Consider the following 25,135-nt stretch of genomic DNA (forward strand, 5'->3'; position numbering starts at 1 on the left):
ACTGTTTCCGGCTGAATGGATAGTCTGCACTCTCAGTGGGGTCCCTGTTTCCGGGTGAATGGATAGGCTGCACTCTCAGTGATGTCACTGACTCCTGGTGACTGGATAGTCTGCACTCTCAGTATTTTTGGTGGAGACCATACAATGACTGTGTGTGTGAAATACACTTTTATGAAGTGCTGTGTTCCTATAGGATGCACTTTCATTGATGCATTTGTGTAACTCCTAATGATTACCTTTGTAAATAGGTGATGGATATACTAAGGGTTACATTTAATAAAGCTTCTAAAAAATGAAAAGAGGTGATGTTACTCATGGCAACCAATCAGATTATGTCAATCATTTCTCTATTGCATCCTAGAAAATGATAGACAGAATCTGATTGGTTTCTATGGGCAACAACATCTCTTAATTTTGAGAAGCTTTAGTCCAATGAGACTGATCATCATGGGAGTTGTAGTTGCAGTGGTATTAGTGTCCCATCGCCTCAGCCCTCTCCCTGATCTATATCTTAGTGTAGTGTCTGTTTTTCTCTCTATCTGTTTATCGGAAGCGTCTTGTTTACTTGGCAGGACCTGCGGCCATTTATCTCCTGTGACAGCTGACTTGGAAAGTGCTGTTATCGTGTTATTAAATAAATCTGCCTGATATCAATGAAGGAATCCAGCATGTCGGAGCCAACACAGAACCAAATTCATTTATAAATGCTGAGCGTCTCCCGGCTAAGGACCAAACGTTTTCCTTACAAGCATCATTTTGTCATTCAGATTGAATTAGTCATTGTGTGTCTGTGTTGGCCTGGAGCTTCCTTTTTAGGAATCAGTATGGCGTGTTCCTGCTCATATTATCATATCGCCCATCTTCTGTCCTTACTGTGCTCCCTACTACATCAACTTAAACTGCTTCCCCTCCTGAACTTCCTACTGCATCCCCTGCTGATCTCCTACTGTACCACCTCCTATTCCCCCTCCTGAACTCCCTACTGTATCCCCTGCTGATCTCATACTGTACCACCTACTAAACTCTCTACTGCACCCCTCTCCTCCCGAACTTCCTACTGCATCCCCTGCTGATCTCCTACTGTACCACCTCTCCCACCCCCCCCTCCTGAACTCCCTACTGCATCCCCTGCTGATCTCCTACTTTACCACCTCCTATCCCCCCTCCTGAACTCCCTACTGCATCCCCTGCTGATCTCATACTGTACCACCTCCTATCCCCCTCCTGAACTCCCTACTGCATCCCCTGCTGATTTCATACTGTACCACCTCCTACCCCCCCCTCCTGAACTCCCTACTGTATCCCCTGCTGATCTCATACTGTACCACCTACTAAACTCTCTACTGCACCCCTCTCCTCCCGAACTTCCTACTGCATCCCCTGCTGATCTCCTACTGTACCACCTCTCCCACCCCCCCCTCCTGAACTCCCTACTGCATCCCCTGCTGATTTCATACTGTACCACCTCCTACCCCCCCCCCTCCTGAACTCCCTACTGTATCCCCTGCTGATCTCATACTGTACCACCTACTAAACTCTCTACTGCACCCCTCTCCTCCCGAACTTCCTACTGCATCCCCTGCTGATCTCCTACTGTACCACCTCTCCCACCCCCCCCTCCTGAACTCCCTACTGCATCCCCTGCTGATCTCCTACTGTACCACCTCCTATCCCCCCTCCTGAACTCCCTACTGCATCCCCTGCTGATCTCCTACTGTACCACCTCCTACCCCCCTCCTGAACTCCCTACTGCATCCCCTGCTGATCTCATACTGTACCACCTCCTATCCCCCTCCTGAACTCCCTACTGCATCCCCTGCTGATTTCATACTGTACCACCTCCTATCCCCCTCCTGAACTCCCTACTGCATCCCCTGCTGATCTCATACTGTACCACCTCCTACCCCCCCTCCTGAACTCCCTACTGTATCCCCTGCTGATCTCATACTGTACCACCTCCTAAACTCTCTACTGCACCCCTCTCCTCCCGAACTCCCTACTGCATCCCCTCTGGAACTCTCTGTGCGTCCCCTGCTGATCTCCCACTGTACCACCTCACCTACCCCCCCCCCCTCCTGAACTCCCTACTGCATCCCCTGCTGATCTCATACTGTACCACCTCCTAAACTCTCTCTACTGCACCCCTCTCCTCCCAAACTCCCTACTGCATCGCCTCCGGAACTCTCTGTGCGTCCCCTGCTGATCTCCTACTGTACCACCTCACCTACCCCCCCCCCCCCGCCTCTCCTGAACTCCCTACTGCATCCCCTGCTGATCTCATACTGTACCACCTCCTAAAATCCCTACTGCACCCCCTTCTACCCCTCTCCTCCCGAACTCCCTACTGCATCCCCTCCGGAACACTCTACTGTGCAGTGTGTCCCCTGCTTACCTCCGAATGCATCCCCTCCTGAACTCCCTACGGCATCCCCTGCTCATCTCCTACTGCATCCCCTGCTGATCTCCTACTGTGTCCTCTGCTGATCTCCTACTGTATCACCTGCTAAACTTCCTACTGCACTCCCTCCTACCCCTCCCCTCCTGAACTCCCTACTGCATCTCCTCTGGAACTCCCTACTGTGCAGTGTGTCCCCTGCTGATCTCCTACTGCATCCCCTCCTGAACTCAATACTGTGTCCCCTGATGATCACCTACCCTTCCCCTCCAGAACTCCCTACTGCACCCCCTCCTAAACTCCCTACCGTATCCCCTGCTGATCTACTGTAGCACTTCTTAAACACCTTACTGCAGACCCTCCTGAACTCCCTTCTGTGTCCCCTGCTGATCTCTTACTGTACCACCTGCTATACTCCTTACTGCACCCCCTCCTACCCCGCCCCCTCCTGAGCTCTCTACTGCAGACCCTTCTGAACTCCTTCCTGAACTCCCTACCACATCCCTTGCTGATCTCCTACCATCTCCCCTGCTGATCAACCTACCATGTCCCCTGCTGACATTCCTACCAGGTCCCCTGCTGATCACTGTACCACATCCCCTGCTGATCACTGTACCACATCAGCTGCTGATCTCCTTCCACATCCCCTGCTGATTACTGTACCACATCCCCTGCTGATTATTCTACCGCTTCCCCTACTGATCTCCTACCACATCCCCTGCTGATCAACCTACCATGTACCCTGCTGATCAACCTACCATGTACCCTGCTGATCAACCTGCCATGTACCCTGCTGATCATCCTACCACGTCCCCTGCTGATCACTGTACCACATCCCCTGCTGATCTCCTTCCACATCCCTGCTGATTACTGTACCACATCCCCTGCTGATCACCCTACCACATCCCCTGCTGATTATTCTACCGCTTCCCCTGCTGATCTCCTACCACGTCCCCTGCTGATTACTGTACCACATCCCCTGCTGATTACTCTACTGCTTCCCTTGCTGATCTCCTACCACATCCACTGCTGATCTCCTGCCACTTCCCCTGCAGATTGCCCTACCACATCCTCCGCTGATCTCCTACCACGTCCCCTGCAGATCACCCTACCACGTCCCCTGCAGATCACCCTACCACATCCCCTGCAGATCACCCTACCACATCCCCTGCAGATCACCCTACCACGTCCCGTGCAGATCACCCTACCACGTCCCGTGCAGATCACCCTACCACGTCCTGTGCAGATCACCCTACCACGTCCCCTGCAGATCACCCTACCACGTCCCCTGCCGATCACCCTACCACATCCCCTGCAGATCACCCTACCACATCCCCTGCAGATCACCCTACCACATCCCCTGCTGATCACCCTACCACATCCCCTGCTGATCACCCTACCACATCCCCTGCTGATCACCCTACCACATCCCCTGCTGATTACTCTACTACGTCCCCTGCTGATCTCCTACTACGTCCCCTGCTGATTAATGTACCACATCCCATGCTGATTACTCTACAGCATGAGTCTTCAAACTGTGGCCCACCAGATGTTGTGAAACTACATGTTCCAACATGCATTGCCACATTTTTTCCTATAAGAGCATGCCAAAACTGTCAGGGCATGCTGGGACATGTAGTTCCACAACATCTGGAGGGCCACAGTTTGAAGACCCATGCCTACAGCTTTCCTTGCTGATCTCTTACAACATCCCCTGCAGATCTCCTACCACATCCCCTGCTGATCACCCTACCACGTCCCCTGCTGATCTCCTATCTCATAACCTGCAGATCACCCTACCAAATCCCCTGCTGATCTCCTACCACATCCCCTGCTGATCACCCTACCACGTCCCCTGCTGATCACCCTCCCACGTCCCCTGCTGATCACCCTACCACGTCCCCTGCTGATCACCCTACCACGTCCCCTGCTGATCACCCTACCACGTCCCCTGCTGATCACCCTACCACGTCCCCTGCTGATCACCCTACCACAATCCAAGTCACCTCTGCAAGTGTCCTGAGGCACGCTAGGGCGCCACGGCACAGAGTTTGTGAACCGCTGCCCTACTGCATCAAAGGGGTTATTCGAGTTGGTTTGCAAAGCATTATTTTGTTTGCTAATGGGGAAAACCATGTGCACTGCAGGCGGGGCAGATGTAACATGTGCAGAGAGAGTTAGATTTGGGTGGGGTGGGGGTGATATCTATATTGCAGTGTAAAAATAAAGCAGACAGTATGTACTCTGCACAGAAACAAAAACACTCCCCCAAATGTAACTCTCTTTGCACCTGTTACATCTACCCCACCTGCAGTGCACATGGTATTTTCCTTTACAAACCAAGATGGTCAGTCAGCTTGTTTTGCAAAGCACATTTGTGGGCCGATTCTGGTTCACTCACAGTGGGGCGGCGGGCAGGGGTACTGGGCTCGCCCATGGGAACGCCCGTGTGTGTGTGTGTGTTCATATGTGTATGTATGTCTGTGGTTAAGAAGAAAAAACATTATTATTACTTGGTTATGTGGAAATCAGATTCTGTCTGTCATTTTCTAGGATGCAATAGAGAAATGATAGACAGGATCTTATTGGTTGCTATGGGCAACATCACCTCTATTCATTTTTAGAAGCTTTAGGAAATGTACCCTTTAGTCTCTGCAACCCTGTGCACATACCACGGATCCTCATTATATTATTATAGATGCAGTTCTCAGTATCTGCTCATGAGGAGAGCTCTACCGTATAACCTCTAATACAGGGGATCTGGTTCTGTGTGCATTAAAGACATCATGGGACAACCTTGTGCTATATGTGTCTCAGTATCTGCTCATGAGGAGAGCTCTACCGTATAACCTCTAATACAGGGGATCTGGTTCTGTGTGCATTAAAGACATCATGGGACAAGCTTGTGCTATGTGTAAGTCTTAGAATCTGTCGTTCATATGTGTGTGTGTGTACAGTACCACTTCTTTTGTTCTAAATGCTCTGTGTAATACCCCATTCAGACTTACTACCCGGGATTTTAGACCTGGTTCAAACCCGGGTTTTTAAAAATCCCGGGTCCATTGCAGGTGCGGATTCAGTATGAAATTCCGGCGTTCAAAAAGCCGACGCCGGAATCCCGACCGTCAAAATCCCGACAAGGCGCCGGGATCCCGACCGCCGGGATTTTAACTGCATCCCGCAGGTGCGCAGGACCCGGGATTTTAGAGGACTAAAATCCCGGGTAGAGCCTTTCAGACAAAAGCTAGTCCTGGGATTGTGCACGTGAAAAATCCCGGGATTTTGCCGTATGTCTGAAAGGGGTATAATTCTTGTTTTGTGTGTGTATATATAGATAGATAGATCGATAACTGCACAGTACCACTTCTTTTGTTCTGGGTGCAACGTGCAATTGTCTGTAGCCAGTCTTATTCTGTATGTGTGGACAATTGCACAGTACTACTTCATTCGTTCTGTGTGCAGTGTGCGATTCTCTGCATCTGGGCTTATTCTGCCTGTGTGGACAATTGCACAGTACCACTTCATTCGTTCTGTGTGCAATGTGTGATTCTCTGCATCTGGGCTTATTCTGTCTGTGTAGACAATTACACGGTGCCACTTCTTTCGTTCTGGGTGGAATTTGTAATGGTGGGTATACACGGATAGATGTGTCCAACGATTCAATCTCATTAACGATTTCCTCTGAACCTCCTGCACAAACGATTTGGTGACAAATGATGAACGATTGAGCAAACGATTACACATGAAAGATTGATCTTTAACGATTTTGGAGGGAGAGGGAGCCAGTCAATCAGCCTTACCAAATCGTTCATCGTGCATACACATGAAACGATTGGTACACATCGTTAACGATTGGTCGCTGATCTTTCTGCATGCAGGAAAGATCAGCGACCTCTACTAAAGACTGGCGGGTGCGCGCATCGCTGGCCATATCGTTCCTAAACACGGAACGATTTGAACGATTGGTCTTTTCGATCGATCGGGAACGCCCAGATCTTTTGCCAAATCTATCCGTGTATACCCACCTTAATTCTCTGTATCCGGGTCTTATTCTGCCTGTGTGGACAAATGCACAGTACCACTTATTTCGTTCTGGGTGCAATGTGCAATTCTCAGTATCTGTCTTATTCTGTCTGTGTGGACAATTGCACAGTACCACTTCTTTTGTTCAGGGTGCAATTCTCTGTATACTGACTTATTCTGTATGTGTTTGCAATAGCACAGTACCACTTCTTTCCTTCTGGATGCAATTCTCTGTATCTGCCCTTATTCTGTATGTGTGGACAATTGCACAATACCACTTAATTCGTTCTGGATGCAATGTGCAATTCTCTGTATCCGGTCTTATTCTGTATGTATGGACAATTAAAAAGTACCACTTCTTTAGTTCTGTATGCAATGTGCAATTCTCTGCATCTCGTCTTATTATGTACAGTATGTGTCGACAATTGACCAGTACCACTTTTGTTGACCGGGATGCAATGTGCAATTCTCTGCATCTGGTCTTATTCTGTCTGTGTACAATTGCACAGTGCCACTTCATTTGTTCTGGGTGCAATGTGCAATTCTTTGTATCTGGGTCTAAAGCCCCGTACACACGGCGGGGATATATTGCTCAGTTTCTCCTTTTCATCAGCGACCAGAGATGGTCGCTGATGAAAGGGAACCTCTGCCAGCGGTGCCGCAGAGGTAATCAGCTGGTCGCAGGAGCAAGCTCCTGCGACCAGCGATTAGAACGGGGCTGAAAACGGGATTTATCGCCGGGGCACACTCCCATCACTGGCAATATGGTCGCCAGCGACCATATTTCCAGCGATTTCAGCCCCTATCGCCCCTGTGTGTACACAGCTTTATTCTGCCTGTGTGGACAAATGCACAGTACCACTTATTTAGTTCTGGGTGCAATGTGCAATTCTCTGTATCAGCTCTTATTCTGTCTGTGTGGACAATCGCACAGTACCACTTCTTTCAGTCTGATTTCCTACATTCTTGGAATTTGTTTTTATTCTGTGTTGAAGTCCAACTTCTGCATGCTGGGTGTAGTGCCCTGTACAGGTCTATATGGTCGGCATTCTAAAAGCATTTTGGCCCTGACTTTGACCATTGCCGGGAGGGTTCTGGGAAAAATCCTTCTCTGGCTAAGTACATAGGTTACAGCTGGGGCCAGTCTCTGGAATGCATCACATTCTGGAAGTCGGTAAATGGTAATATTGATTGATAAATGAGCCCCAATATCAGCAATCCTGGTGACCGTATGCTGTCGGTCGCAGTGCTGACTGTCCCCAGGAACTGCACAGGTGACAGAGGGGACAGCGATTCCATGCACTCAGATAATGTCTTCTTTCGATGCATCCTCCTCTTCCCCCCCTCCTCAAGCACCCGGCTTTCCCCCGGCGGCTGAACAAGACAATCTGTGAAACAACCCCCCCCCCCCCCTTTGCTTTAGGGTTTGTGGAGAGCTGTGTTCCTTATTTTAAAAAAATATTTTTGGGAACCCTGGATGGGTGCCAGCTGTCGCTCCTCGCAGCCCTGGTAGAGCCTCCCTCCCCTCTTCCCTGATCTGGTGCTGCAGTGATCAAGCTGCAATATAGCAGGAGCCTGACTGGAACATGTTTATCCCCATTCCCCTCTCTCTCTCCCTCTCCCCCTCTCTCTCTCCCTCTCCCCCTCTCTCCCGCTCTCTGAATTCCCACTGAATTAACCCGAACAGGAGCTAGTGCCCAATGCATGTGCCGATTTCCCATCTAAAGTGGCCTGCCGTCGTCTCGTCCTCCTCTGCCTTCTTGCTATTTGTGGTGGAGACGGTAAGATGGGAGAAGACCTATGACAGCATGAGGTAAGGTGCTGCAGCGGGTCCGCGTTGCTGGTTTCTGCCATGGAAAGTTTAATCGCCTGTAGCGACCAGTGCAGACGTTATGCGGCGATGATGCCAAGGAGGAGGGGGGGGGGGGGCTCGGTCCTCTGTGTATGCGAGCTGGCCGGAGGGCACTAGGTGAAAGGCTGGTAACGCCAGGAGCCACCAGCGCCGCCTGTAAAGTCTTCATGGATGTTGGCGTTTCTAGTGATACATTACATACAGTAAAGGGGGAGTGTGTCTGTGTGTAGGGGGGGGGGGGGCTGCTCCTAGCTGAAGCTCAGTTTCCCACCGCAGAATGAGGAGAGGCAGCAGGACCACACTGAGCCAGCATCCCCAGATAAAGCACACATTAACCAAAGAGGGAAAATATAGGCGTGTGTGTGTGTGTGTGTGTGTGTCACGCCGGCTAACTCCCAGGAGCCCCCTACTTTGGTTAATCCCATTAATTGCTCTCAGAGTGCCTTCAGTTTATTTATTTTTTTGCGTGAATCCATTTAATTCTGGAGGCCCCCCCCCCACCCACCCTGCTGGGCATCACCGCCAGGCCTTGTATTAATGTAGAGTGCAGCGCATGTTATGTATAGCCAAAAACTCGCCATGACTTTCTTATTAATGGACAGGCACCCGCCCACCTGGAAGCCTTAATACTTTGATCTTAGCGCCACGGTACCAGACCATTACCGCTAATGGGCCAGATTCTCTAAGCTTCAGAAGTGATAAAATGAAGAGTGATAAACAGCCAGCCAATCAGCTCCTGTCTGACATTTTTTCAAACACAGTCTGTGACATGGCAGGTAGGAGCTGATTGGCTGGCTGATTATCACTCTCCATTTGATCACTTTTGAAGCTTAGAGAATCTATGTCTTAGTGGATAATTGGGGGGGGGGGGGGGTAGTGCCCCTGGAATCTGTAGCAGGAGGCGCGGGCAGCTCTCTCGCATGGGGTGCGGTCGGTTTGGTCAGCAGGCAATGGCAAGCAGTGGTCACATGTCGATTGAGTGTCGGCCCAATTGCAAGTTCTCTTCAGTGCCGTAAATAGGTATGGGCGAGCGGTGGGGTGCGCCTAGTGCAGAGGCTCTGTGGATACACGTCTCCTGCCGCCTTTGCCTCACTTCTGGTTTGCAGGGTGCATGAAACGCCACATTGTAGCCAGTAGCGCATCAGTTCTGCCCCTTCAGCGGCCTCTACACCAGCACCGCGAAGTGAGGAGGCTCCATTTGGCTGTACAGACTGCAGGGCGCCTACCTGGAGTATCCAAAGTCTTTCATCAGCTGCTAGGGCATTTAATCTATATAAAACAAGAAGAAGGAATTCTAAGACAATTGAAGAAAAGATATCTGTTCCCAGCTGCCAGAAAAAAAACATGCTGCACTGCAGGTGGGGCAGATGTAACGGGTGCAGAGAGCATTAGATTTGGGTGAGGTGTGTTCAGACTGAAATCTAACTTGCAGTGTAAGAATAAAGCAGCCAGTATTTACCCTGCACAGAAAAAAAATAACATCCCCAAATCTAACTCTCTGCACATGTTACATCTGCCCCGCCTGCAGTGCAGCATGGTTTTGTCCATTGGCAAAAAAAAAAAGAAAAAGTGTCCTGCAATCAGTTCAAAAAAATGGTTACCATAGCAACCAATCAGATTCTGTCTATCATTTTTGAGCATGCAAATTAGTAATGATAAACAGATTGGTTGCTATGGGCAACATCACCTCTTTTCATGACGGGGAGGAGTGCAGCGTGGTGTTATGGATCTGGATGGGAACGGGCGCATCAAACAAATTGCACCAGCGTCGCGCAGACTGGAAAACGCCTGAGACGCGATGGCGGCTCCCAGGATCCCTGCACGGTCTCATTTATTATTAACCCCTTCAGTGCTGAGGATGAACTGGGAATGTAGGTCACCACATGTGGCGGCGGGGAGCGGACACTGGCCCCAGCTATTTGCGCTCCATCCCATTCAGAAACTTTTGCTTGTGGAGCTGAACATTTCAGGTGATTGTGATTGATGGCTTTTTTGCTTACGGCCGTACTTCTGTGCTCCTCGCCAAGTCCTTTATGTCAGCCACACAGAGTTATTTCTACCTGTGGGCCTTATTCTGGTTCACGAGGCAAATTCCTTCTCAAACGGACAAAACCATGTGCACTGCAGGGGGGCAGATGTAACATGTGCAAAGAGAGTTAGATTTGGGTGGGGTTTTTCTTCAAAGTGAGATCTATATTGCAGTGTAAAAATAAAACAGTCAGTATTTTCCCTGCACAGAAACAAAATAACTCACCCAAATCTAATTCTCTATGCACATGTTACATCTGCCCCACCTGCAGAATGGTTTTGTCCATTGAGAAGGAATTTGACTAAGAGTGAACCAGAATAAGGCCCTCTATGTTGGGGAACTGCAGAAGGATAAGTAATATCTATTATATCCCACAATTGAATCTCTCTGAGCATTCTTGTCCCCCCCCCCCCCCCCCCCCTCCTCACCTCCAAGGGGGGAATTCCAGTGTTTTGCACACCTGAGGCCACTAGATGCCGCCCAAAGGAGCAAGTCAAGTGTTACTCCATTTGGATGCACAAAGCCATTGGTGCTGATATTACTGTTATGGTGTTCCGTCATTTTGACGGGCTGGGAACTAGTAATCCTATATATTAGTATAAGGCGCCTATTGAATTGTAGCGATTGACCTTTAACACAACTTAACTCTATATTACCCATAGGAATAAATCCCACGGACACGATCTTATCACTACAAATAAAGACAGACAACAACTGCAGAAGTTAAAAGGTCATGGATATTTAATTAACTGGTATGACCCTATTTGTAAAGGGGTGGCTAGGAAAGCGAATGGAGACCAGCTCCGGTCAATGGGTGTTAGTAATGGCGGCGACTAGAACGCCCCAACTTAAAACATGGGAGATGAACGCCCCATCTATCAAAAAGTGTAGACCGCGCTGTGACGATCTCACCGTCCCTTTTATGGCATGGCGAGTACACTTCCAGGAAGTGCTCAACGCTACCTCTGGCGGAGGCAGGACTCACCAGCTGTCCTGGCAAAGGGGGGCAATATTGCACAGCGACCACCTGTACCGCAACATGACCGCTGGTCGAGAGCGTGTTCATGACAATTTTAAATAAAGCATTTTAAAAAACCAGGTGATAGCCAACAGGCCAGGTAGCAAATGAGAGAGCAAGGAAAAGGTAGGGTGGGTTTCCAGGGCTCAAAGAGGTAGTAGCATCATATGACTCCCCTTATATACCCCTGACAAAACTACCGCCCCTTAGCTACCTCATTGGCTAATTTACCAAACAAAAGTACCTAAGACTCATGGGTAATCTACCTAGCAACAAAACTTTATTAACCAATCACAAGATTCACAGGCTCTTAAATGCACTCCTGCCTATGCAGCCCTTGTTTAATCTTAGTGTTTTTTTTCTTTCAGTTTAGCTATCCTGTGATCTTGATAGCCAGGGCCACCATTAGGGGGGTGCTGTTAGTACAGCTGTCCCGACGCCGGCCTCTCTGAGAGAGAGTGAAGGACCCGGGTTACTCATTTTGCCCACCACACCTCCCTCCGCTGAGCTGTGCTGCCTGCTCAAATCCCTGCTACCGGAGCGCAGGCTTCTTCGCATCAGGACGCTGGCAGCCAATTAATATGTGGCACCAGGTGGGCTACCGGTACGCAAGCTGATTGGCTCACCACCTGGTGCCGCATATTAAGTGGCCACCAGCGTCCTGAATCTGATGTCTGGGAGCAGGGCTTCATTCACCCAATGAGCAGCGCAGGCAACACAGCGGAAGTGGGAGATGGGGGAGCCGGGCAGTAAGTAAAGGTGGAGGAGAGGGGCGGGGCCTGTGCTAATGGGCATTGCGGTGCAGGGGCCCGGACTAGAAATAATTCCCGGGCCCCAAAATTCCTGGTGGCAGCCCTGTTGATAGCCTTTCATTAGCAGGGACAAACCAGTGTCATTGATATTAGTACCGACTGTCCTGAGACAGCGAGTGTCTGAACGCCATGTTCCTGGAGGGCCGCAACAGCCAATACAAGCAGCTCAGTGTCCGTCCTACATTCTCTGAATTACTATTAAAACTCTTGTAATATTCAAGTCAGGCGAAAAAAATGCACTAACATATGCAACAACCAAAAAAATGCAAATATAATAAATTATTAGTAATAAATTAATCACTTCTCTTTACGTGGATTCATGTAACAAGGAACTGGGGTAAACAAACGACTAGAACCTAAATTACCTACTTACTCCCAGCACGGACATATAGCAAGACAAATGAATCCTTCTGGGTGGTTTGGTGGGAGGTGCCTGAGTTCTGAATGGAAATGAATCCTATTGGTTAATAATTCCATGTGATTAATTATCCAAAAAAATATTTTAAATGAATATTCCATATACAAATCATTTTTCCATGTTGCATTCAGTGGTTTTTACTAATGGTGCACATCCGTCCTGGGCTATTGGGGGTGATTCAGGTTGGTTTTCAAAAGCAAACTCCTTCTTTAATGGGCAAAACCATGCTGTACTGCAGGTCGGGCAGATGTAACATGTGCAGAGAGTTAGATTTGGGTGAGTTATATTGTTTCTATGCAGGGTAAATACTGGCTGCTTTATTTTTACACTGCAAATTTGATATCAGTTTGAACACAGCCCACCCAAATTTAAGATTGTGTCTGTGTCACTATTATATTTATAAGCAGAGATCAAATATATGTCACTATTATATTTATATGCAGAGATTGTGTCTGTGTCACTATTATATTTATATGCAGAGATTGTGTCTGTGTCACTATTATATTTATATGCAGAGATCAAATCTATGTCACTATTATATTTATATGCAGAGATTGTGTCCGTGTCACTATTATATTTACAGTATATGCAGAGATTGTGTCTGTGTCACTATTATATTTATATGCAGAGATTGTGTCTGTGTCACTACTATATTTATATGCAGAGATTGTGTCTGTGTCACTATTATATTTATATGCAGAGATTGTGTCTGTGTCACTATTATATTTACAGTATATGCAGAGACTGTGTTTATATCAATAACGATCGTGTCTAAGTCACTATTATATTTATATGCAGAGATTGTGTCCATGTCACTATTATATTTACAGTATATGCAGAGACTGTGTTTATATCAATAACGATCGTGTCTAAGTCACTATTATATTTATATGCAGAGATTGTGTCTGTGTCACTATTATATTTATATGAAGAGGTTTTGTCTCTGTCACTGTTATATTTATATACAGTGATTGTGTATAAGTCACTATTATATTTCTATGCAGAGACTGTGTCTGTATCACTATTATATTTCTATGCAGAGACTGTGTCTGTATCACTATTATATTTATATGCAGAGATTGTGTCCCTGTCACTATTATATTTATATGCAGAGATTGTGTCCCTGTCACTATTATATTTATATGCAGAGATTGTGTCTGTGTCACTACTATATTTATATGCAGAGGTGATTGTGTCTGTGTCACTACTATATTTATATGCAGAGATTGCGTCTGTGTCACTGTTATATTTATATACAGTGATTGTGTATAAGTCACTATTATATTTCTATGCAGAGACTGTGTCTGTATCACTATTATATTTATATGCAGAGATTGTATCTGTCACTACTATATTTATATGCAGAGATTGTGTCTGTGGCACTACTATATTTATATGCAGAGATTGTGTCTGTGTCACTATTATATTTATATGAAGAGGTTTTGTCTCTGTCACTGTTATATTTATATACAGTGATTGTGTATAAGTCACTATTATATTTCTATGCAGAGACTGTGTCTGTATCACTATTATATTTATATGCAGAGATTGTGTCCCTGTCACTATTATATTTATATGCAGAGATTGTGTCTGTGTCACTACTATATTTATATGCAGAGATGATTGTGTCTGTGTCACTACTATATTTATATGCAGAGATTGTGTCTGTGGCACTACTATATTTATATGCAGAGATTGTGTCTGTGTCACTATTATATTTATATGGAGAGATTGGGTGAGATTTAATAGGATGAGAGATTTAGAAAGTGAGAGATTTGGTAAGAAATCTCCAGTTTTTTTAAAGCGGCAATCATTTACACTGCAAAACCAGTTTGATTTTGAAGTGTAAATGATTGCCGCTTTAAAAAAAACTGGAGATTTCTCACCAAATCTCTCACTTTCTGAAACTCTCATCCTATTAAATCTCACCCATTGTGTCTGTGTCACTTTTATATTTATATGCAGAGATTGTGTCTGTGTCACTACTATATTTATATGCAGAGATTGTGTCTGTGGCACTACTATATTTATATGCAGAGATTGTGTCTGTCACTATTATATTTCAGGGTTGCCTACCCTCCCGGAATGTCCGGGAGGGTCCCAGAAATCGGGTCCCCCTCCCGGCCCCCCGGAAAGGACGGCAACCCTCCCGCATTGTCCTACCTCTCCGGTGGAGAGGGGGTCCGTGGGGGGTTCGGTGGGTCAAATGACGCGATCGCGTCACTTAAACCCTGCTCCCCGCAGTGCAATGCATAAAATACCGGCATTGCGCGGGGGGGGGGGGTGCGTGGCTAAAATGACGTGATCGCTCTAGCCACACCCCTAAACGGCCCATCACTGCCATGGCTCCACCCCTTTTCCCTCCTGCCATACTGAGCTGGCTGCTCTCTCCCGGGGAGAGCAGCCAGAAAGTCGGCAACTATGTTATATTTATATGCAGAGATTGTGTCTGTGTCACTACTATATTTATATGCAGAGACTGTGTCTGTGTCACTACTATATTTATATGCAGAGATTGTGTCTGTGTCACTACTATATTTATATGCAGAGATTGTGTCTGTGTCACTACTATATTTATATGCAGAGATTGTGTACCTGTGATTATAAAAGTAACACGTTTTTTCTCTGTGATTCTCTTATTGCTGCGTTTCCTGGTTTCAGAGCTACAGCCCTCCCCGGCAGGTACAGTCACGTCTTGATATCCCTGTATTGTGTGTTTTTAGATTATACAGTACTGTATGTTACGCGTTATGCTGTTGTATTGTGCTGGCTGTAAAACACTCCTATAACAAAGGCTGATTACAACAATATAATTGTATTTAGACATTTTATATAGGGCTGTTCATTTCTTAGTTATACAATTCTTATGTATACTGTATAAGCCCATCAAAATGACAGCATTTGCAGTGTACTCACTTTGAGCTGTGACTGTTTTTATTTTCACTTTGAGCTGTGACAGTGTTTATCCCACAAACTCTCCATCCTAACCCCAGTACCTATCCGCTCCTACCTCCAATCTCTGTCTTCACAGCTCCCTCTCTCCACATCCAGCAATATTGAAACCAATCAGTGTCCCTGCAAAATTTGCTTTCCTTTCTGTTATGACATCTTTTAGCACACAGAGGAATAATGTGGTCCGTTGAGTGGCCTCCAGTGGTCCGTGGTATCTAGTTATACAGATCTTGTAAATATCATAGCATCGTAGTGTATGAGCGGATTACAGTATATACTGTATTATATATTCATATATTAAAAAGGCTGACATGGGTTTTTCAAACAGTTTCCTTTTCTGAAGGTTTTTGTTTTATGTTTTTTTTTTTTATTATCCAACTCCAATTGGGTACGGTAAAGTTCCAGAAGCATGGCGAGCAAAGGCTGCAAAGCGGTGTACTAATTTGGGTTCCATGTGCTGAAGTCTACAAATTCACATAAAAAAAAAAAAACCACGAAAAATGAATGTTGACCCTTTCATGCGTCAAAGATTTCCATGTTGACCCTTTGCTTGTGTCGATTTTCTGTCTATTTTGACCTTGTTCATGACAGCTGTTTTGTGTTGACGATCATCTGTTGACCTAAACACCTTCGACCTTTTATACCAGAACCGTTTAACCCCTTCCCGACATTTGACGTATATATACGTCATGGCCGGGATGTACTTCCCGACACATGACGTATATATACGTCATGACTTTAAACTGTCCCCGCGTCTATAGACGTGGGGACAGAGGGACGATGTCTGCTGTCCCTGACAGCAGACATGTCCCTGCATGCCCAGGGGGGGCTGCGATGCCGCCCCCCCCCGTCGGCGATCGCTGTGATTGGCTGTTCAGTGTGAACAGCCATTCACAGCGTTTTCCTGTGTTACCGGCGAATCAGACGCTCGGTAACACAGGTGTCAATCACCGCCGGGCGTCAGGGGGTATGAGGGGGTCATCGGTGACGACGACACCTCACCCCACCTGCCCCCAAGGCTGTGATTGGTCCGTGGGACCCACGGACCAATCACAGCCAAGGCGCGTGATTTAAACTAACGGTGACTGCGCTGCAGACGCCATTCCGGTCTGGAATTGCGTGCAGAGCGGTCACCGTGCCAATCTGTCGTGATACATACCTGATCCTTGCCTCAAACTTACCTGATCACCACTGATCACCGCTGGTAGCGTGCTGCCAGCAGCTGGATACTTCCTGGATCTTGTGACTTCTGTGTGTGCTGCTGCAGCAGTGTCATAGAGTCACAGATCGTGAGAGATAGGGACAGATAGTGACAGAGAGTGATAGAGAGTGCTATATTTTGTGTCTGCTGCACCCCCTTTTGTGCTGATCACTATATCTGAGGTGATCAGCAACTTTTTGGGGGTGCAGAGGTTTTTTTTTTATATATATACCTGTCAGTTGCAGCAAAGGTTGTGCTGCCTGTGCAACTGACTGCTGCCCCCCCCCCCTGCTGCCCCCCCTTTTGTGCTGATTGTGCTGATTAATTAACTGATCAGCAACTTTTTGGGGGTCCAGGTTTTTTTTTTTTATATATATATATATACCTGTCAGTTGCACCAAAGGTTGTGCTGCGTGTGCAACTGACTGCTGCCCCCCCTGCTGCCCCCCCTTTTGTGCTGGTCAGTTTTAATTAATTAATCAGCAACTTTTTGGGGGTCCAGGTTTTTTTTTTAATATATATACCCTGTCAGGTTGTGTGTCTGCTGCCCCTCACTGCTAATCAGTGGTGCATCACTGCATCACTGATCTGCAGTTTTTTTTTTTTTGGAGAGTGCAGTGGGGTTTTGTTTTTACACCCACGTTGCTTGTGTGGGTGTCCTGTGGCCGCTGAGCGCTGATCAGTGACGTACAATCACTGAACAGCATTTTTGGCACAGGGTTGATATCATTTTTTTGGTACTTGTTTCCTAGCACGGCCACAACGATTTAGATCGTTGTGGTCGTAAGATAAAAAATCGGATCGATCGCATCGCATGCGATTTGGTCGCATACGATGCGACCGATCCGACCGACCGATTTTTCACCCGATTTTTTTTTTTTTCACCAGATTTGTTTCAATTGCCCCCCCAAATGTTACTAAGTGGGCTAGACCCCACGATAGACGTCAACCCGAAGCGTGGCGAGCGCAGCGAGCCCGCGAGGGGCGGCGGTGCGCGTCCTCCGACCTTTTCATTCCCCTACTATCCACTAGGGCGTGGAGTGAGAATAGAATAGTGTGGCGAGCGCAGCGAGCCACCGAGCCCGAAGCGTGGCGAGCGCAGCGAGCCCCGCGAGGGGACGCGTCTAACTTCACAGGTATACGCGTCCCCTCGCGGGGCTCGCTGCGCTCGCCACGCTTCGGGCTCGGTGGCTCGCTGCGCTCGCCACACTATTCTATTCTCACTCCACGCCCTAGTGGATAGTAGGGGAATGAAAAGGTCGGAGGACGCGCACCGCCGCCCCTCGCGGGCTCGCTGCGCTCGCCACGCTTCGGGTTGACGTCTATCGTGGGGTCATGGCGGGCACATAAAAAATGTGAAATGGGTCATATTGGGCCATTTCACCTTTTTTATCATTTTACCCTATGTGAGATGGACTTAATCAAGTCCATCTCATCTTGTGCCATTATAATGGCACAAGACCGACGCGATCCTCCCGATTTCAATGTTAAAAGATTTTTTAACATTGAAGTCTATGGAAAAATCGGGTCAATCGGTCGGTCGCATCGCGGCCGATTTTAATTGGTCGCGACCGACCGATTGACCCGATTTCTGTCATTCAAAGTGAAAAAATTGTAAAAAATCGGCCACATCGTGAGGATCGTGTCCCTTAATTAAGAGCCACGATCACTCACGATTGTGGCCGTTCTAGGAAACAAGTACCATTTTTTTTTCTGCAGTTTTTTTAAATTGTTTTTTTTTTTGGAGAGTGCTGTGGAAATTTTTTTTAAATTGTTTTTACACCCACGTTGCTTTTGTGGGTGTCCTGTGGCCGCTGATCAGTGACGTACAATCGCTGAACAGCATTTTTGGCACAGGTTGATATCATTTTTTTTCTGCAGTTTTTTTTAAATTGTTTTTTTTTTTTGTTTTTACACCCACGTTGTTTTTGTGGGTGTCCTGTTGCCTTTGAGCGCTGTTCAGTGACGGACGTTACTGACCAACATCTGTGCTCAATTTTTGGCGCAGGACCTTTTTTTTTTTTTTTTTTAACCCCTTCAATTTTTTTTTTTTTTTATTGGGATCAAATTCCTGTATAAAGTATTTTTTTTTCTGCACTACATACACACTACACACTACATACCCCCAGTGTTGAAATAAAGTTTGTACCCCCCCTACACTATACACGTGTTGAAACATTACACTTACAGAAACACAAAAATAAAAATGGCATCCCAAATGTCATCCCAAATGTCATCCCAAATGTCATCCCAGTCATCCAGAAGAATGTATTCAGCGGAGGAGGCATATGCCATGCTTGCCTCTGACTCTGACTCTGACACAGCCAGTGATGCAAGCGGGGAATTTGAAGGATTCGCCTTAAGCTCCTCTTCCTCCTCTGCTGATGAGGGACCCCCTCAAAGACGCCCCCGTAGAGCAGCTGAGACCCCCCCCAAATGATTGATCCCATATGGACCCCACCACCAGACAATTTTGAGCCCCAGGTTCCTGAGTTTTTGGCCATCCCAGGAATCCAATTTGATTCAGCAGGTCTCAGAGAAATTGACTTTTTCAAATTATTTTTCTCTGATGATTTTATAAATTTAATGGTGGACCAAAGTAATTTATATGCCCAGCAGTTTATTGCTCAAAACCCCACGTCATCATTTGCTAGGTGGACCCCTGTAGATGCAGTAGAGATGATGACGTTTTGGGGTCTGGTGTTACATATGGGCATAGTAAAAAAGCCAGAAATTAGGCAATATTGGAGTACAGATGTTCTGTACAGCACCCCATTTTACCGTATGGCCATGACTCGGACTCGTTTTGAGATAATCCTTAAATTTTTACATTACACCGATAATACACTGTGCCCACCCAGAGATGATCCCACCTTTGACCGGCTATTCAAAGTCAGGCCGGTCATTGATCATTTCAGTGCCAAATTTGCAGAGATGTACATCCCTGAAAATTTTATTTGTATTGACGAGTCCCTTATACATTTTAAAGGAAGGGTTAAATTCCGCCAGTACCTTCCCAGTAAGAGGGCAAGGTATGGCATAAAAATGTATAAGCTGTGTGAAAGCACCTCAGGGTACACCCACAGGTTTAGGGTATATGAAGGGAAGGATTCAAGAATTGAACCGCCAGAATGCCCCCCCTCCCTCGTAGGTGTTAGTGGAAAATTGTCTGGGATTTAGTGCACCCCTTCCTGGATAAAGGTTATCACCTCTATGTGGATAACTTTTACACTAGCATCCCCCTGTTTAAGGCCCTTGGTTCAAGAGGTACAGCAGCTTGCGGTACTGTGCGTAAGAACCAAAGAGGCCTCCCAAAAACGCACATTGCCCAAGTAATGAGAAGGGGTGAAAGCAGGGGAATATGCACCGAAAATATGTTGTTGGTCAAATATAAGGACAAGAGGGATGTCCTTATACTGACAACAATTCATGGAGACAGTACCACCTCCATCCCTGTACGAGGTACCAGTACCCACACCTCAAAACCTAATTGTATCCTAGATTACAATAGGTACATGGGCGGAGTGGATCTTTCAGATCAGGTACTGAAGCCGTACAGTGCCCTGCGGAAAACAAAAATCTGGTACAAGAAGCTGGCCGTGTATATCATCCAGATGGCACTGTATAACGCTTACGTGCTATTCCGTTCTACCAGCCAGAGGGGGACATTTATGCACTTTCAAGAGGAAGTCATAAAGGGCCTAATATTTGGGAACCAGCAGGCAGAGGGCCCCAGTACTTCTAGTACTGGCCCCCGTATTGTACCAGGGCAGCATTTTCCTAACGAAATCCCCTCCACTGCAAGAAAGGGCAGGACACAAAAAAGGTGCAAAGTTTGCTATAAAAAGGGAATAAGAAAGGAAACTATTTTCCACTGTGAAACTTGCCCCAACAAACCCGGCCTATGTATAAAGGAGTGTTTTAAAATATACCACACATCTATGGATTATTAGGTTCATCATTTCACCGTGCTTCGGGGGTCTTGCTAATGCCACATAGCACCCACCATTCATTCCACCAGAATCTGAGCTGCAAAATCCAAAAATCACTCCTTCCCTTCTGAGTCCTGCCATGCACCCAACTGGTATTTTTTGGTCACATATGAGGCATTGCCATACTCGGGAGAAATTGGGGCACAGATTTTGGTTGTGCTTTTTCTCCTTCATACCTTCTGAAAATGAAAAATTTTGAGCCAGAACTGCATTTTTGTGTAAAAAAATGTAATTTTTCATTTTCACTGCCCAGTTGTATCAAAATTGGTGAAACCCCTGGGGGTTTGAAATGTACACTATACCCCTAGATGAATTCCCTGAGGGGTGTAGTTTGTAAAATGGGGTCACTTGTGGGGGGGTTCCACTGTATTGGTGCTTTGGGGGTCTTGCTAATGCGACATAGCACCCACCAACATTCCACCAGAATCTGTGCTGCAAAATCCAAATATCACTCCTTCCCTTCTGAGTCCTGCCACTTTTTGGTCACACATGAGGCATTGCCGTACTCGGGAGAAATTGGGGCACAGATTTTGGGGTGCTTTGTTTCCTTCATTCCTTGTGAAAATGAAAAATTTTGAGCCAGAACTGCATTTTTGTGTAAAAAATGTAATTTTTCATTTGCACAGCCCAGTTGTATCAAAATTGGTGAAGCCCCTGGGGGTTTGAAATGTGCACTATACCCCTAGATGAATTCCCTGAGGGGTGTAGTTTGCAAAATGGGGTCACTTGTGGGGGGGTTCCACTGTATTGGTGCTTGGGGGGTCTTGCTAATGCGACATAGCACCCACCAACATTCCACCAGAATCTGAGCTGCAAAATCCAAAAATCACTCCTTCCCTTCTGAGTCCTGCCATGCACCCAAATGGTATTTTTTGGTCACATGTGAGGCATTGCCGTACTCGGGAGAAATTGGGGCACAGATTTTGGGGTGCTTTTTCTCCTTCATACCTTCTGAAAATGAAAAATTTTGAGCCAGAACTGCATTTTTGTGTAAAAAAATGTAATTTTTCATTTTCACTGCCCAGTTGTACCACAATTGGTGAAACCCCTGGGGGTTTGAAATGTACACTATACCCCTAGATGAATTCCCTGAGGGGTGTAGTTTGCAAAATGGGGTCACTTGTGGGGGGGTTCCTAAATTTTAGCATCTTATGGTGCCTAGAAACCTACATGGTGCCTAAAAAATAATCTCATAAAAAGGAGGCTCCAAAATCAAGTAGGTGCTCCTTCTATTATGAAGCCTGTGGTTTGGTCAACGTGCACACTAGGGCCACATATAGGATATTTATGAAAACAAAAGAATTGGGGGAATCAATTTTTAGTCACATTTCTCTAGTAAAATCTACTGTGCTCCTTAGAAAAATGTATTAAAATTGCAAATCTGCAAAAAAAATGAAATTTTGAAATTTCACCTACACTTTGTTTTAATTCCTGTGAAACACCTAAAGGGTTAACAAACTTCCAAAATGCTGTTTTGAATACTGTGAGGGGTGCAGTTTTTGAAATGGCATCATTTATGGGGGTGTCTCACATACAAGTCCCTCAAAGTCACATCAGAACTGAACTGGTCCCTAAAAAAATCAGTGTTTGAAATTTTCTTGAAAATTTGAGAATTTGCTATTCATATTGTAAGCCTCCTAGTGTCCAAAAAAATTAAAAGGAAGTTGAAATAATGATGGAAACATAAAGTAGACATATGGTCTATGTTAGTTATTAACTATTTTGAGTGGTATGATTATTTGTCTCACAAGCAGAAAATTTAACATTTTGCAAATTGCTAAATTTTCCATTTTTTTACGACATTTTGGTATTTTTCACAAAAAAACACAGACTGTATCGACCCAAATTTACCACTAATTTGAAGTACAATGTGTCACGAGAAAACAATCTCAAAATCACTGGGATAAGTAAAAGCAAAAAAAAGTTATCCCCACTTAAGTGATACATGTCAGATTTGAAAAAAAGGGCTCTGTCAGGAAGGCAAAAACTGGCTGTGTCAGGAAGGGGTTAAATATCGGAGAGTACAATAGTTGTTATTCATTCTGACTTAGGGCCTTATTCTGGTTGGTGCCGTCGGATGCGTATTTGCACACAGGAACCAAGCGTTCTTAGCCCCGCCTTCCGTACGGATCGCTCACTCCGTCCGAATGTGGTAAGCCACTGACCGAACGGGCCGTGAGTGGATTTATCATGTGTACACCTCCTCCATCCCTGGGAACCTCACCCATCATTCGATGGTCGCAGACCATCGAATGCAGGACAGAGTGGTCAGGCAGCACCGAGTGCTCCAGACCACTTGGGCATTTCTCCGTGCAAAAGCAGGGATATGGGCGGGCAGCTGGCATCCGGCTATGTCATATGTCCGCCCCCCACACGTGCGTCACGGCCGCATTACCATACTTACGCCCAGCGTTTTCATGGGAACGCCCCGTACACATATGGTAATGAGCCCAAAAAGCCCTTCACGCCCCTCTCCTCCCCCTGTTCGGAGTGTACAAAATTCCCGCCTCTGCACATGCGCAACACCAAACATCGGCCGTCCGACCGCACGCGGACAGAACCGCACCAACCAGAACAAGGCCCTAAGTGACATTTGTAGACAATGTACCAATTTGACTGACAGTGATGTACTGTATATAGGCTGGGTAGTCTGTGCAAAAATTTATTTGGGGGATAGACATCACCAGGGGTCAGATGTATCAAACATTGGAGAGAGAGATAAAGGGGAGTGAAATAAAGTAGAGGGAGATAACGTACCAGCCAACCAGCGCCTAACGTCCACGTGTAACCAAATTATACCCATCTACCCATCTACAGTGCACCGTATGGACGAGTACCATGGGGTAACGCTTGTGTGGTGATCTGATGGCTGTACACATGTAGGCCTGGCCATCGTTGCTTTTGCCATGAATGGTTGCCATCGATGGCAAAAGTGCAACTGGCCAACAATAGTGATAAACTATGCAATGGATGACCATCAAGAGATGTACAAATCCATGGTCATCCATTATGTTTGACTGATTGGCCTGTGTGCCATTCAAAACACGTGGGCAGGGCTTCACGGGTGTCGGGGGGCAGAGCTATGCTCGCATCGGTTTTGCTGTGCCATCGATGGAGGGAAACCATCTGGTTCTCCCCCATCGATGGCAAAAGTATTCGACATCGGCCATAAACCATCGATGATTTTGAATCATTAATGGTCGATGGCTATCCCTATACATATGTAGTGATGATGATCACCAAAGCAATTGTAAGCCAGACATACTGTAGTTGAACGTCCACATGGGGGGGTCCCGGACCCGCGTCTTCCCCTGCTTGTGCGTTGGTTGCGTAAGTATTCAGTGGTCATTCGGTAGAAAGCGCCGTTGTGCTTACCCCTCCTCCATTATAGACTAAAGACCTCATGGAACTGGAAGTAATGCATTAAATATTTATCAGGCCAATCAATAAGATAATCAGACGAACAATAAAACGCGGGTTGTAAGCCTCGCAGAGAGGTACACCATATTGTGTGTTATTATTTTGTTAATTCTGTTTTGTAACAACAGCCGGAACCTGATCTTGATGGAGAGAAATCAATCCTGAGAACGTTTCATTGTAATGTCCCCTGGGTTTTTTTTCCTGACCCCCCCCCCCCCCTTCCAGCGGCGGGGTGGGAGGCTACCAGAGCCGATATGTCTGGGGATACGGAGGTGGATGACGGTTGGGGGTCTACCATCTGAATACAAGGTCACCACCCATTCCTCACCCCCAATTGGTAGCAGACTATCAATCATTGACTGTTTGCATCGGAAGCATTTTGTTGCCCAGAGGTTCGATGGTGTAGCCGATGGTGTGACTGATGTGCGATCAATGGTGCAACCGATAGTTTATCTTTGTACCCAGCGAATGCATTATTAGCATATTTTTGTTGTTCCGAAATTCACCTTTGACCCTGGCCCATTGTCCGGGCCCCCTCTATATTATCTCAGTCCAATATTATTTCAGTCCATTTTCTATGGGCTGAGATGATATAAATTGCAGTAAAACCCATTATAGCCCATGTGGAATCGCTGTCCTGATAGCAGTACGAGCGTGCAGTAGTGGATGCAGTGACACCATGTGGGAGGATCCAGGGATTACAGTTGGAAGTTAGGATTAGGCACCAGGGGGGTGGTTAGACTATGGGAGGTTAGGGTTAGGCCAATTTAGAGGGCAGGGTTAGGGTTAGTCTAGGGGAGGGGAGGTTTAGGGTTAGGCTGTAGGGGGTGGGAGGTTTATGGTTAGGCTGCAGGGGGTGGGAGGGATAGGTTTAGGTTGCACAGGGTGGGAGGGTTAGACTGTAGGGGGTTGGAAGGTTAGGGTTAGGCTGCAGGGGGTGAGAGGGTTAGGCTGCAGGGGGTAGGAGGGTAAGGCTGCAGGAGGTGAGAGGGTTACTGTTAGGCTGCAGTATGGGAGGATTAG

The 25,135-nt window shown here is 46.6% G+C and overlaps 1 protein-coding gene across 3 annotated transcripts in view; it reads left to right on the plus strand.

The window, feature by feature from the left end:
* GARNL3 (GTPase activating Rap/RanGAP domain like 3) overlaps positions 1-25,135 on the plus strand; it is a 203,782-nt gene that overhangs the window by 39,950 nt on the left and 138,697 nt on the right. The window contains exons 1-2 of one of the 3 annotated variants that reach the window (XM_083158542.1): positions 7,885-8,231; positions 15,209-15,229. The exons of 1 other annotated variant lie outside the window; for it this stretch is intronic. In XM_083158542.1, the coding sequence (XP_083014668.1) occupies positions 8,119-8,231; positions 15,209-15,229 (134 nt within the window). In that variant the 5' untranslated portion in view covers positions 7,885-8,118. Of the gene's footprint in view, positions 1-7,884; positions 8,232-15,208; positions 15,230-25,135 lie in introns of those variants that run through there. One more of the 3 variants, XM_083158543.1, reaches the window with a different exon arrangement.

Source organism: Crinia signifera, chromosome 9, assembly GCF_055691185.1.
Source record: "Crinia signifera chromosome 9, ASM5569118v1, whole genome shotgun sequence".
NCBI lineage: Eukaryota > Metazoa > Chordata > Amphibia > Anura > Myobatrachidae > Crinia > Crinia signifera.